The following is a 15583-nucleotide window of genomic DNA, read 5'->3' as shown; positions in this document are numbered from 1 at the left end:
CCTACCTCGATTTCACATCATGATCCCGTTTAATGGCACGATATCTGATGTCATCGCGCCATTAAATGGGATTGTGACGGGAAATCGGGCTAGGAAGACACTTCGTGCTGTGAATTTTGCGTGATTTTCTGGAAGGTTACAGGGACATGTGAAAACGGCCTGTTTCTCTCTAAAACTCTTGCCATTAGAACCAGTGCAAGGCATAGTGGCCTGATTTGTTTGGTGGCGCCTGGATTTTTATGCTGTTTGTATTCATATGTATTAATATTGGATTTTATGCTACTTGAAATAATGTTTTATTCTATTTTAACAATATCTTCTGTTGGAAGCTGCCCTGATACCACTTGCGGGAAGGGCAGGGCATGATTCGAATTAATTAATTAAATAAATAAATAAAATTTTTGGTTTTGTTCGTTTGATGCATGGTTACCCAATGTCCTCCAAGGAGCACTATGTGGTGTACATCATTCGCCCCTCTTTTATTTTATCCTCACAACACCCCTTGTGAGGGAGGCTAGCATTTATAGAGCACATCCTTTACATAACTAACCTTGCTGTGATCCTCACAACAGCCTATATAAATAAAAATTTTCCCCAAGTCTTCGAACTGCTTCAATAGACATGATCTTACAACATCCCTGTGAGGCAGACAGGTGTATTTTTATTCCCATTCTGCAGCTCTGTGGGTGGGGGGTGGGGGAAGAGACTTGCCTAAGGCCATATAATGAGTTCGTAGCAAAGGCAAAATATGATCCAGGAACACCCCAAGTCACAGCCTTGTCTCATAGTTACTAAGTCATACCAGCTTGGTAGACAGACTCATTTTTGCATGCTTCTCCTTTGCACTTTGTTAACTGGGCTTTGTTTTCACCATAGCCTGTAAAGTAGAAACAGATTAGGTTTTTTTTTTTAAAGTGTTACTATCTCAAACATCTTGTAGTAATGAGTTCCAAAGGTTAGTGATATGTTGTGTGAACAAGTCTTTCCTTTATTTATATCAGCTACCAACTCAATGACTCTGAATTATTGAACATCGACAGAGAATAGTTCTCTATTTGCTCTTTGGATACCTTCCATGCCCTTCTTACAAACTCCCATCATATCATTTCCCAACAATCCCTCCTCAGCTTAACCCCCCCCAACTATTTATGCCTTTTTTTGCAAAAATTATTCCCCCATCCCATAATTTGTCTTGCCCTGGGTATATTTGCAAGGTTGTTTTGAGGGGAGGTGAAGGGACAAAGTACATTTCGTGCTGTAAGAGAGTTCCAGACAGGTTTATTGTAATAATAATCACACATTTTAGAATTAAGGAAAATTTAATTCAGTGTTTCCCAATCTTTTCTCCATGGAGGAACCCATAAATTAATTGTTCAAATCCCAAGGAACCTCTACCTATAAAAATATTTACAGGTCAGAAAAACTTGATGGCAAGCACAGCTCAATTCTATTACTGCCAAATTATTGTCAAGAACATTTATTTGTACAGAGCTGTTTATTTGTATAAAGAACATTTATTTGTGTGCGTGGGTGTATAATGGTGTATCAGCTTATATATAAGGTTTGGAACTTTTCAAGCTATTTCATATTATTTATGATATCCTGAGGAACCCCAGGGTTGGGAAACGCTGGTCTAATTACATTCTCTGTGGACTTTGGCAGAGTAGCATCCTACAGAGGACTTGCCTGTTCTTTAGGAGTTTCTAGAATCTACCCACCATATAATTTAGTGCAATGTACAAAATGTCCACATATGATTTATCCTGACACTTTGAATCAGGGGTCATTTCGTAGAAAAAGAGCTGGAGGAACTCATTAGCATAGGCAACGCCCCTTGACATCACTAGAAATGTATCATTAGCATAACTGATTTGCATATGCCACACCCCCTGACATCACCTATCCTGGCTGTTTTGGACCCAATCCTGGCCATTCAGGGCCGAAATTGGGCCCAAAATGGCAAAAAGTTACTGAAAATGTCCAAAAAGGGGACCAAAATGGTCAGGATCGGGCCGCTGCTGAGCAGGAGAGTGATCCACCACCCATCAGAGGCTTGATCTGGGCCGTTTCGGCCCCAATCCAGGCCAAAAAGGGCTAAAATGGCAGAGAGTCAGGTGAGTGGGGCCACCTGACATGTGACCCCTTTGGGGAACTACTGGAACTGCGTTCCTGCGCGTCCCCCCTCGAAATAAGCCCTGCTTTGAATTATGAGTCTTGCAACTTCTGACTTACCTGTACAACAGGATTGTACAAGCGCTTATCTTGACCTGGCTTATAGAGATCTGGACTACTGAAAAAGTATTATTGATACCAACGTATCTTTGGTAGTCCTTCCTGTTCTATTTGATTGAGGAAGTGGGACCTACTCACTCCATGAGTATCTATAGCCAAATTTGTGTTTATTCAGTGCTAGGTCAGGCATTTTATTATTTATAACATATAGGTATGTATAAAACAAAGACAGACCGCCGAGGAAGGCTTCACAGCTAAAACATCTTTGGTTACATGTGTAATGATGTGTGTAACAGTACATGGCCATTTTTAAAGTTGTCTCTTAATGTATACACCTCTGTGTACAGGTGCAATTGTTCAATAATTTCTACACTTGATTATTGTGTTAATCATACAGTTTTAATTCTTGGAATTTTATTAAGGGCATTGGTGTTGGCACTTGTATGTAAAAGGGTTTTTTTTTGGTTTTTTCTTCAGCCTTTTTGGTTATGCAGTTCTCTTCGGGTTGAAGTTTTTCCTTCCCCTTTCTTTTTTATTTGCTGAACATTCATTGCTAATAGGTGGTGTGTTTTGCATTTGACAGTCAGCACAGCTTAGTTGTTTTGTGTGGTTTAAGGGCGTAATCAATATTAAAAATAAACACTGACAGCTGGCTATTGTTGCTATTTCATATTTGTTGCTTACTGGGAGATGGCAGCTATTTCAAAGCCGCGGCATTTCACCTTTTATGGTTCAAAAAATTCAAAAGGAATGTTTTAATTCAAAAACTTTTCCTTTATAAACAAACAGCATCACTGAATATGTTATTAATTTATATTTATTAAGAACATTTTTTACCCCTACATTTCCCGTAAGAGAGTCAAGACAGCAACAGAAAAAAAATCTTTCTGAAATGCTTTAGACGTCTCTGTACTACTACAGACTGTGGAGAAATGGACTGTTCCACCTTGAACTGAAGGGAAGAGATAACAAGACCAGCTACATTAATAATTCCCTGTAAGCAGAAAACTAGAATGTGAATAGCTAGTCTAGAACTTTTCTACATTTTTTTGCAGATAGTTTTAATACAGGGAAATATTAACAAAAATGGATCAACTCTTTATCACCGCCACAACCTGCCACTTCACTAACACCTCATTCCGCTGTGTATTTCTAAAATTTCTTTATACCCCACCTTTCTCTACGAGACCCAAAGCGACTTGAGACCATCCCGCCTCTCCTCCGTTTTATCCTCACAACCACCTTGTGTCCTCCTCTATATTCTGTAGGCCGGTCACATGTGATTTGGGGGGATTCCCACCCCACTCTAGGTGTTTTATGCCCAGATTGACTGCAGGGAGATGTTCTATGAGGCCTGCCTTGTTTCCTTTCTGGGACTTAAAGCAGTAACATGGGAGGCATCTTTCATCAAGGTAATTGCATGTGAGGGGGAGAAATTACACCATGCCTTCCTCAGCAGTGTGGCCCCAAATCCACACTGTCCCCTCTATTACATATCTGGGGATCTAAACACAGAGCCCAGGGCCCAACACCACATATTTATTTAATTTGACTTGTATCCTGCCCTCCCCAGGAATGGGGTCAAGTTTCATGGGTACCTCACAAGAGAAATCAGCAGCTCCTCTGTTGTGCTCTGTCATCCAAGAGGGATAGTTTGCCGGCTCTACACCATGAGACGAGAATCGGGGCAGCCTCTGAAATCCTCATGTTCGCATCCACTTCTTTCAAGCTAGAATAAACAGCCTCCTCTTTCCCCATGTTCAAAAAGACTCATAGGTATTAAATCTCTTAATCTCAGTGTTAATAGGTAATTGTGGTGTAGCTCAATTTAATGTCACTTTCCGACTTCGATGTCCCATCCTTCCCATTTATGCTGTCAAGATTCTGAGATGGGTTCACATTTTATGAGCAGTGGAGCTGCATCTGGGATTCCCTCATATTGAATAGGTGCAGCCTGGACTGCAATCGGAAATCCCAGCACATCTTTACTTCCTCCCTTGGGTTGGTGGCCTTCCCACATACGAATGGGGTGGGCTGGGAGTCAATGCTGCACAGGCTGAATTACTAGCCTTAGCAAATACACCCCTTTATTGTGGCAAAATCGTTTCCATTCTTCTGTCCTGTTTGTCATAATCCTCCAGTTTTTTCTTGCCTTCCAAAGCCAAGTGGACACACTCTTGCTTTTGATTTTTTTAATTAACTTTTTTCTTTCCATTTACAGTTAAATCAACAAAAAACAATAAACCATTTTCCTCTTCATTATATATATATATATATAATATATATATAAAAATCAGTGTTGATCATTAATTTAAAAAAGAGTTCTTTGTAGCTCTCTTTCTCTTCTTTAACATTTTCTGTTAAGAGATGTTATTCATCAGCACAGCAGGATCTCTTCTTAAATTACACTTTTAATAAAAAAAATGTCCCTCTCTTTAGGGAGGCGTGGCTCTTAAAATAAACAACAGCAACAACAAATACCCAATTTCCCACCCCCCCAGATGAATATCTATTTCCATCAGAAAAATATTATTTGAGGTGGGAGCAGCATTTTTATATATCAAAACATCCGTTGTCCAAAATGGGCTTTTCCCACACATTTATACACATCTCATTCCGAATTGTGAGGAAACATGCAATGAGACATGCTGAAGAGGGCTTGTTTGTTTCTTTATTGGTATAAAACGGGAAGATCTTTCAAATTAGACTCACACTTGGTAAAACATTTGCCCAACATGAATGGCCTCTGGAGCTAACCTGCAATTGGTCCGTCACAAATGGACCAAGGGGACCTTCTCAGGTGCAAGGCCCACTGAACGTGATGAGCTGTCCCCCACGCCGCATTTCAACAAGGCACATGCAGGACATGTCCCGAGTGAGCATGGCAGTTGTTGTCCACGTTTCAAAAAATCCGAAATCCCAGTCTAACGTTCTTTTAAAATCAACAATACAGAACCAAGAAAAACTCTGAACGGCCGTTTGCCTGCCATGGCCCAGATACTCCAGTTCTCATCTTTAAGCTTGGCTTAAAATAGTCAATTTTCACAAAGGAGGTCCAGATGGAGCCTTCCAGTCACCATTTTACATTTTATTTGGCTGTTCTGTCAGCCATGGAAAAGAGGCTCACCGGTTGCTCTTTCCACCAACTGATGGTCCTGCAGGTACTTCCACCACCCCCTTCTCCTGGCCAGTTTCTTGTCATTCTAGCAACTTGATGTCAAAGCTCTGGGAAGCTGTCATTGCAGCAACGACCCACTAGGGGGAAGCATTTGCCATGCATTTCACTAATCCCAAGAGCACATGGCGGTTGAAATGCCAACTAAAAGTTGCAATCCCACAATGCAAAGCAGATGCTTGGCATTGCCTTGCAGTAACACACCACTCTCCTCGAGTTTAAAGTTTCATTCCTGGACCTTCCCAAATTTTGTCTCCATCGGATGCATTTTGATTTTGGGTTATAAAGGCAATTCAGAGTTCTCGCTATATTGCTAAAGGAACTTTCAGGGTCAGGTGGGTGTGAATGATGGTCTCTGGAATCCAGACTTAAACCTGTTTTAACTGTGGAGAGTTCACTCTTGAAACATAACCAGTCTTGTGACCTCAACTTTCCTTGAAAGGGGAAAAACCGGCATTAAACTGTTACGGAACCAACTGAAAAATCTGTAAAGTAGGCATGATCTTAAAGAGAGGTTAAAATTGGGAGGTTTGTGATTGCTCTCCTTCTGTTACACGGGGAACAAAGTTCCTCCCCAGAGGAGTGAATTGCTTTCCAAGTAGCAAATTTTTCTCTCACTGCAAAGGTGTATCAGAATGTCTTATGCAGACCATCGAAAGGAATACAAAATTTCAAAGCTGGACCAGACCCCTCAGTTAAACTATTCAGACCAGCAGTGGAACAGCTTACAGGGTTTGACCCCTCCCTCAAACACGCTGGGCTCTGCCTCTGCTCCATAGTGTTGGCACAAGTATAGTGTAAGAATTCTATAACCCGAAGTCACATGGCTCACCTTGGCTCACAGATTTCCACCTTAATCTGTTTAAGTGGGAGGGGTTTATCAGGAAAATTAAGACGTTCTTTTCTGCCCTGTGTATTCCCAGGGTCCCAAAGGAAAAGCAAAGAATAATCATAATAATTTAAATGCATCCTTCACAAGGAGGGGGCAGCTTCCTCCTGTCTCCCCCCTCCCCCCAATAAATAAATTAAACTGCTTGGAAGTGGGGCAGGGAGGTGGGTGGATTATAAGAGGCAACAATAGGCATCTGTGATCCCAGTCTGAATTGGGAAGAAAACCTGCAGGGTAACAACAAGAAAAACAACAACAACAGATCCCCAAATCCATCGTCCATCAATGAGGCATTATAAAGTGGTCTGGGGGGGGGGTGCTGTGGCTCAGTTCCCTGTCCCTTCCCCCACTCTCAGGACGTGGTTTTCCACTAACCCACTCCCACCCACCCAAAGTTAGTCTGGTGTGGTCTTTCCAGGTCCCTGAAGCTCCACGGAGTCATTTTGATTGGCGACAAGATGGTCTTTGGCGGGGGTGATCCCTGCCCGATGGCTTTAGGAAGATACGCGGATGATCCCCTCTAACCCCAAATCTAACTATACGAGGGGCCGCTATCTCCAACATTCAGCTCCTGGCTGCTCTCAACTTCTTCTGGAATGTCCTGCATCTTCAGGAAATCTGAAAATTAAACATTGTTGATTTGGATTCAGGTTCTTTTCCTGCATAGAGAAATGCTGCCAACAACACACGAGAAAAAAAAAATTATGATGGAATGCAAAACATAAGGGGGAACAAAACATAAATCTCCTAGCAGAAGCCATCAAGAAGCCTGCTTGAAGATCTTTCCCGCATAGCCTAGCAGTATTTCTTACATTCTGGATGTTCACACCAGAATGACAATTCAGGTGTATCTGAACATTTGGTTGAATGTTCAGTCTTCAAAAATAAAGTTTCGTATTTTAATATTGTTAAATAGACAAACTATATGCCTTACATTTAGGCCAAACCCAACAGTGGCCGTTTCCAGATGGCTTACCTGCACCTGGTACGTCATGCCACGTTGCGGGGAAAACGTGAAATATCGCGTTTTCTCGTGCGAGTTTTGCGCACGAGATATTTCACGTTTTCCCCGCAACGTGGCACGACGTATCGGGTGCAGGAAAGCCATCTGGAAACAGCCAGTATCTCTGAACTGGACTAACACTGGGGAAAGAAACTGAAACATGGGGAAAACAGGAATTTAGATTTTTGCAAGAAAATATTGGGAGATTGTGCTTGAAATATTTCATTTCAACTCTCTCTGATACAATGTTTTACATTTACATTTTCCAAATGAGAGCTGTGTAAAACCTCTCTATAAAGCAATGCTCAAGACTTGAAGAATGCAGTCAGATTTAAACACATCAGGCCCCTCTGCTTGTTTTCAGGAGAAATTCAGGGCTCTGCTAAAGAGAAAAAGTACAGTCATGTCCGGGATGCTAGACAAACCTTGGCTGAGTGCTTTCTTAACCCCAGCTTTATTGTGGGGTTAATAATAACAACATTGAGTTTGATCACCGCTCTGAGTGGGGCACTAGAAGAAGTGTATATAAGCACAGTTCTTCTTATTGTTATTATTAGTCTTAAAAAGTTTTTTTCATTTAAAAGTTTTTTCATTGTGCGCTCAAAATTTTGACAAGGGAGATGGGGGCAGTGCTTAAATTCTAAAGGGAGGGGGCAGAGGCTGTGCTTGAGAAGGAGCCCTCTCATTTGCCCCAGAAGGCACCTCTGTGCTCTTTAATTCTAAGTATGCAGGGACAGGTTGCAGCTGCTCAATGCGTGGCACTCAGCAAATGCTCAAAGCGACTATATATTACTTTCTGTCTGTAGAAGGGGTGTGGCCAAAGTTGGAAAGCTGGAGACAACGTGGCTCAATGGGCTGGGCTGCAAATCCAAGAGCAAAAAGTACTGCAAGAGATTTTATCTCCTTTCACCCCTGGCTGGATGCTGCTCACCCCAGCACAAACTTAGGCTTGACTGCCGTAAAATAAGAAGCAAGTCCCTGTTTCCTGTGGTAGTGAGTTAAATTCGATCTAAGGATCCTGAAAGAGTTCCCTTAGGGTTGCTTGCGTAAGATGGCTTTGGCAGCCTCCAAAGAAAACCCACCTCGCGGGCTGGAAGGAGGAGGAGTCTGTTGGATGTCTACACCTTCCTCCTCCGACAGCACCTCCAAGTCTTGGTCAGTGTCCTGGAGCCTACTGGATATGCCGTGATAGCCAATCTCGTCCCGCTGGCAATTGACAAAGGTCCGCTGGAACGAGAGGCAGCTGGGGGAGAGGGGGTCACCTCCTCGGCTCTGCTGTTGGGGAGAAGATGAGGGAGAATGAAGGCGAGAGTCTAGGTTTAGTTTTGGAACAATGGATTTGTGTCAAGAAGGCACTGTCTCTGCACAAAAAAGGTGGGTTTTCCATACATGTGTCTCTCAGGAGGAGCAGGATACCCTTGCCTTACCCACAAAGAACAGGTTGCTGGCAAAAGCCAAGAGAACAAAGTGGAAACTAGCAGGCTTCTGGCAGAGTTCCTGTAATGCTCAAGCACATCCCAGGTAAACTGCCAGCACCAACCTTCAGCTTCATAAAGGCATGATGATCCCCTGGTTGCAGGACAGTGCCGAAGAAACGCTAACTGCCCTATAGGAAGCTGAAGAAACTGGACCCAGCTGGAGGAGTTGGCCATCCCCCACCGCCTGGGGCGGCTAACCTTTCCCAGACCCTTGTAGCATGGCTCCTAAAACATCAGCTGGATTTTCCTCCCAGCCCAAAGTGAGGGCCTTACCTGAGGTGGAGTGAAGCTTTGGTACAGAGCATCGCCCGCGGGTAAGCTGCGTCTCCGGGGCTCTGCCCCCTTCCTCGCCCATACGGCTTCCACAACTGCCCCGGGCTGCCGCATGGTCACTGCCTGCTTGCGGGTCTCCTCCACCTCCCGCTCCAGCCGAGCTCTCTCCTGCTCGCTCTCCCGCAGCCGCAGCTCCAGAGCCGTGGCCTCCTGAGCCTTCTCCTGGCAGAGTTGCCGGCAGCGGCTCAGCTCCTCTTGCAACAGGGCATGTTGCTTCTGCAGCAATGAGAAGTCAGTGGCCTGCTTGTCTGCTGTGGAGGTAGGGGCTTCCTTGCGTGAATTGGTGCGGATCAGCCTCTCCCGCCGTTCGCCTGCCTCCTGCAACTGGAGCTCCAGAAGGGTATCCTGATGTGCCACAGCTGCCTGAAGGACAGGAAAGACGACCCATTAGGGTGAAGTTGCACAATCAGTATTTATCAGTTCTATTTCTTGACTAGGCTGTTCAGAGAGACCCTTCCAGATCCTTGCAAGCTAGCTTGCTGTTGCAAGTCAATTTCCTGTTACTCCATTAACTCATTTCTGATTGCTGCTCTCCATCTTAGGATACTTTATGAACTGGATTCAATTTTATAATATCTGTGTGATACTTCAGGGGCTGCTACCATTGTAGAGAATGCTATGGGGAAGTTTTAGGCAAAACCCCCAATTATTTGTCAAACAAGCTCAACACAGTATACATCCAACTGGTGCACATGTGTATTATGTGCTGTCAAGTCGCTTCCAATTTATGGCAATCCTATGAATGAAAGACCCTAAGATGAAACATTCAACTGGTTAAAAAAAGCATAAAACATCTCAGAAGAAAACTGCACAAAAACCAGAACCAAAGAGCTATTGCCAATGCAACTTAACCCTAATAGTCATAGCTCTAGCAAAAATATTTTCACCAGCCACTGAAAATGCAGTAAGGTCAGGATCACAGAGGTCTCTTCAGCGGAGAAGGTTTCATAACGGAGGCATGGCAACCAAGAATGTTCTATTCCCGTCTGTCTTTCTGTAGTAGGACTTCTAGGGATTAGCATGTGGCTTAAACATGCAGCTCCTTGGATTTGCACACGTCAGTATCTCCACTCCATTCTCTCCCAGTCTGGTTGGTGTTCTGATGTTCGTTTCTAAGGCTCAGGTTGTGTCACTAGAGGCTGCCACGCTGCTGTCTGCTTCAGTATTAGGTTTTGGCATAAATGAAGAGAGAAGAGAGAGACACTCTCTCTCCAGCAGCAGGTGAAGATTTTTCTGCTGTGGGATAATCTCCGCTTCTCTGTGCCCTCACACATGTACCTGTTCCCAATATGGAATTATCCCAGGAACATGTTAGGATTTTAAAAGCACCCCCCCTCCCCGGACACCTGACTTGTTTATTGATTTAAATGCTCGTTCTGTACTTCACTTTAAAAAGAAAACTTGGACCGTTGCTTTGAGTGAAAGGCAAGGGGAAGAGTAGCTTGGTAAGGCCAAGCTACTGCGCTGCTGGTTTCTGCTGGAAACTGGTTCTCCTGGGCTTGCTTCAGCTTGGAACTGAGTTTGCCTTTTCACAAAGGGGTGAGTACGGATCCACAGCTAGCTCGCTGTGTAGGTCTATCTTCCCTCAAAGAGAAGGGTTTTGTATCAGAGTCCAATGTTGTCAACAGAATCTATACAGCCTCATTTAGGGACAGCATCAGAATTAGGGGTGTGCATACACACACCCACAAAATCCAAGTGATCTGAATCTGAGTTTCAGGGGTACCCAAAAAATGTGGTATCCTCGAAATCCGTGCCAGATCCTCTAATGTGGTTAGAGAATCCCAAATTTATCCAGCCATTATTCCCTATAGGGAATCAAGCAAACTCCACCAAATTCGCAGGGAACCTACTCCTTCGTGTCCCCTAAAGATCCCCCTCCCCAAGATTCAGGATGATTGGACCCCAAGGTCCAGTTCTGTGGGCCCCTGAGCAAGCTGCCCCTAGCCACTCTTCATTTGTTTCCTGTGGGGGAAACATTTCCATGGCTTTCTAGGCAAAGGGAAATCTTAAGCAAAGGCAGCCCCTGGCCAAAAGCCAATCCCAAATACAAGCCTCATTCCCATGCAAGCGGAACCCACAAATCCCAATAAAACTGAAGTGAAGGAGGGGAATCAACATCCAACCTGAGAATCCCAATGCACAACCAGAGAATCCCAATTCAACCGAGCTGAAGTGGGGGGGGGGGGGCGGGGGTTGAGGCTCGCCAGAGCCACAGCATTTTAAAGGCAGCCAGCAGTGGCTTGAAGGGCTCTTTTGGAGCGTGGGTGGAGGTGGAGGGGAGGAATGGGGATCTGCCTGCTGCCTCCTGCCCCCTGCCAGCCTTGTGCCACTCCCCTGCTGCAGGGCGGAGCTTTGCCTCCACGTTGCTGCTCTCTCACCCTCTGATGTTCTGCCTCTGCTCTGGCTGCCTGCAACTGAGTTATCTGGCCCAGCAGAGTGCAGTTCCCTGGATCTCATCTGGGATTCTCTCATGTGGTCTGGCATAGCCAGATTATACCATAAATCCAGCTGTGAAGCCAAATCACGAATCCTGGCATAAATATGGCTATAAAGCCGTATCACCCCATATCACCCCTTCCCACTTATATGTGCGCACAGAGACTTGTCAGATATAGATCTGAACTTAGGATCCTTCACATCGGATCATGGGAACCATGGTTGAAACCACACTCACCTGCAAGCCGTGCAGCAGAGAATACAGAGACCTGAGCCGTTGCAACACCTCCTGGTGGGGTGGAAGGAAAGTGCAATCAGTCCAACAGGATCATACAATTCCTCAGCTGCCACCAGGGCTCTTCCTCTCATGGAACGCCTGCTTTTTTCCATTCCAGGTCTCATCCTGCAACCCCACCACTTACCTCCTGTGGTACTTTATGTTGTAGCTGGTTTCCATTCCCATCCTACAGGAACACAATGCAATTGCATTAGATGTGCTACTTACAGAAAAACAGACTGAAACATCACAGAGACCAGGCTGACCCTCAAGTCTACATGCGATAGTGAACAAATCATCTCCTAAGGAACTATGTAGGAGTCCAGGCAATCAGGATCAGTAACTACTTCTCTGTTCTGAAGGTGAAAGGTGTCACTGAGAGATTTGTCCAGAGCTGACCAGTGGTGCCCCAGAACAGCGGAAGAGCCATGGGTCAGTTGCAAAGCATCTGCTGTCCATGTACAAGGTTCCAGGTTCAATCCCGGCATCTTTACCCTTTGAAATGGAGTAGCAGATGAGCAGCAGATGGCGTAGCAGTCTCTCTGTTCGAGACCCTGGACCAGCTGCTGTCAGGCAGAGTAAACAACACTGACCGTGAGAAAAAGGGGTCTGGTGCAGTGTAAGGCAGTTTCATGCATTCAACTGCTAATAGGCCAGGACAGAGATGGCTAAGAAACAATGGACTATCCATTTAGTATCCTAGAATCTGTCTCTTTAAGAAGCTGACATTTTCTGCAAGCCATGATAGCTCAATGGAACTTCCATGTCCAGAGGGAGTGTACCTCTGAACATCTGATGCTGGGTTGTTGATGGTAGTATTCCCAACTGATGCTGGGAACCTGCAGTTGCTGACACAACGTGTCCTGCTAGACCACCTCCCAAGCCCTTCGTCTTCCAGGGGCCTCTGTCCATGTGCAAGAGCTTCTTGCTCTCCACTGGAGCTCAAGTCAGCGTCTTCCTTACCAGTCCAGTACTCAAACTTCAACAACTAGGCTTCTGCATGGAAATGGAAAAAGAGGGTGAAGATCAAATGCCTTCACCCCACCTCCCCTGCTAAAGACTTACACGTTGGTTTGATTCGGATTCAACCCTGTTGAATTCAAGGGAGCCATTAATGCTTCCAGTCTCCCCATCTGTAAGAGAGAGAGAGAGAGAGAGAGAAGCTGAAAGACAGAATCCTTTTCCAAACTACTTTGTTCCCACCCTGATTTCTGTCTGCTAACACCTCCCCATAAAGACTACTTCACTTTATTCAGCAAAGAAATAATATATTGCAACAGAGCCAGAGATAATTCACTTATTAAGCAACTTATCTGGTGCAAAAAGAATTCCTTGGTATAGTTCAGCAGGCAGCTGCCAGCTCAGAAAGAGCTTAGGGGAGAGGTGGGGGGGTTGTCTTGCAAAGGAGACTCTCTGCACATAGGGGAAGAAGGTTACTTCATTCTGGGAGCATATACATACTTATGGTGTTGTTGGAGTTTGGGCTGGAACAGCCATTTGGATCATGAGTGTGGTTTTGGTCTCGATCCCAGCTGGGTCCCATGAACAAATCCTTCAGAAACTCCACTGGGAATGCATTTGTCAGTGATGAAAGAAGAGGAGGGAGGAGAGAGATGCACATTTATCATTAGAGCTTTGTTTAAAGAAATCTTAAGTTGATTCATTGTATGAGTTTTCATTGATGCAACAGTTACACCTGCATGAAGTTATACCTGAGTAACGTCATACTTTACAAGAAAATAATGTTTCTAGATGAAGAGTGTATGCGTTACAGAAGGTGCCCTCAGAGAAGAGGTATTCCCTCCTGGGTGGGAGGAGGAGGGGAGACTTGTAAGCCCAAGTTCATTGGAGGAAGGACAGGGTAAAAATGTAGTGGAAGAGACATCTTGCTATAGATATGTAACCACTTGAACAAGCAATAAGTAATTTAAACTGCTGTTTAATTAAAAAAAAAGTTTTTTCAGCGGCTAAGTATTACAACCCTATGCAAATATATATATACATATACCCATATATTTGTCCTAGTAGAATCTTATTACATGAATTGTCAGTTCCCAATACAGATATGAGAGAGAGCAAAAGAGTAAGATGAGAAACACACACACACACAACACACAGCTTTCTCCAAGGAGGCCCCCCTGCTTTTATATTCACAACCCTGTGAGGTAGGCCAGTCGTCCTCTTTCAGCGCCCAGAGATCCAAGGCTCCATCCTACTCTCTAAACTGTTCACATTCTAGTGTGAGGAACAGAGCTCAAGAGGACTGTGAATGCAGGAGGAGGTTTACGAAGCCCTGGGTCATTGGAAGAAGGGCCAGCTGCCTCTCAGCAGTGGCCCTTTACTGTGTACCACAGGGAAACATCCAAATGTTACACTGTGCACCTCCTTAAGGCCACGGCAGAGGCCAACCTTAAACCCCAATTGCTGCGCAGCAAGCACATGGCGTCAGAGTCATGATCCTACAGTCCTTGCCTTGACACTGGTGAGGTCCTAACTCCGGCTCTCTCCTCTTTCTGTCACATGCTATAATGAATATATTCCTCTTCTAATCGGCACACACACACACACACACGCACCCCGGGCCACTCCTCCTTCCTTCCTTCCTTCTGAAGGGGCAAGGTATTTGGGGAGGGAGCCTGTCAAAGCTGATTACTGTCGACTTAGTACCTTCTTTGATGGCCTCCTGGATCAGCTTCTCACCATGGGGGGTATCTGATGACTCGGTGCGGAAAAGAGTGCGGGAGTTCACGCAGGGTAGGGGGCCATCCACACCACCACTCTGAAGGGTCAGGATGTCGGCGAAGAGACCCACTTTTTCCTCGAGGAGTTCTGCAATTGCATGGTCCTGCTTCTGAATCTTATCTGTGTGGAGGAGAGCAAAATTGCTAGAGGGATGTTGATCAGATGTGCCTCTTTCCTGGTGTGCTTGTGACCAAGTTTTGTCCTACCTTTCAGCTTCCTCAGAGAGGCTTCGTTCTCCGTCTCAATGAGTGGAAAATCGGCCCGGTCAGGGCACCTGAAAGGAGCAGACAAAGAAAAAAAATCTGGTTAAGAATAAAAGAACGGCCCTGTTGGGTGAGACCATAGATCCATCTAGTCCAGCATTTTGCTTCCAACAGCAGTGGAACAGCTGAAAGCCCACAGGCCAGGCACAAAAGCAACAGCCCTCCCACGCTGCTGCCCACCCACAACTGATGCATTTAAAAATGCCACAAGAGTCCAATGCTGATCAGGCCCACAGCATGGCCCCCCCATTCCTTTTCTAAGTGCCGAAACAGCCAGTGGGGGGTGCACTTTAACACTTGATAAGGTGCACAGGGGGAATAAGAACACCTCAGAACATTGCACTGCAGGCCCCATCAGGATCGGGCCCTTGTGGCATTTTTAAATGACTTTAAAATGGCAGCAGCATCCTCATGGTGGCTGCAAAGACGCCGTCACATCTAGCTTGGCCCAAACTTAAAGGCAGCAGACCTGGGAAAGATCACAAGACAGGACAAACCAACAATCTGACTGCAGTATAAGGGACCATTACAAGTTCATATTCCCTATCGCTGAATTTGTTTCTTACAGATGCTGTGCCGATCACATCTAACATATTGCAGTCTCTTTTCTTGATAATCACAGACAGTTTAGATCCCAGTAGGGCTCAGAGTTTGGAGAGGTCTCCAAGGTTCTGATCCACACACGCTTTTTTTTTTTTTTTAAATGATGTTTTGAAAGCACTTCTGGCTTGAGGCATCTAAAACGCAGGGAG

At 45.0% G+C, this 15583-nt stretch overlaps 1 protein-coding gene across 5 annotated transcripts in view; it reads right to left on the bottom strand.

Moving 5' to 3' along the window:
• Nucleotides 1-4426: 4426 nt before the first annotated feature.
• ARHGEF2 (Rho/Rac guanine nucleotide exchange factor 2) overlaps nucleotides 4427-15583 on the bottom strand; it is a 163202-nt gene continuing 152045 nt past the window's right edge. For 4 of the 5 annotated variants that reach the window (XM_054991393.1, XM_054991420.1, XM_054991428.1 and 1 more), the window contains 9 exons: nucleotides 14775-14842; nucleotides 14494-14688; nucleotides 13288-13392; nucleotides 12892-12959; nucleotides 11972-12013; nucleotides 11788-11838; nucleotides 9051-9473; nucleotides 8382-8574; nucleotides 4427-6914 (listed from right to left, as the gene is read on the bottom strand). In XM_054991393.1, the coding sequence (XP_054847368.1) occupies nucleotides 6829-6914; nucleotides 8382-8574; nucleotides 9051-9473; nucleotides 11788-11838; nucleotides 11972-12013; nucleotides 12892-12959; nucleotides 13288-13392; nucleotides 14494-14688; nucleotides 14775-14842 (1231 nt within the window). In that variant the 3' untranslated portion in view covers nucleotides 4427-6828. The remainder of the gene's footprint in view (nucleotides 6915-8381; nucleotides 8575-9050; nucleotides 9474-11787; nucleotides 11839-11971; nucleotides 12014-12891; nucleotides 12960-13287; nucleotides 13393-14493; nucleotides 14689-14774; nucleotides 14843-15583) is intronic. The other variant, XM_054991412.1, reaches the window with a different exon arrangement.

This window comes from Eublepharis macularius, chromosome 1 (assembly GCF_028583425.1).
Source record: "Eublepharis macularius isolate TG4126 chromosome 1, MPM_Emac_v1.0, whole genome shotgun sequence".
NCBI lineage: Eukaryota > Metazoa > Chordata > Lepidosauria > Squamata > Eublepharidae > Eublepharis > Eublepharis macularius.
This window is presented reverse-complemented; position numbering and strand designations above follow the sequence as displayed.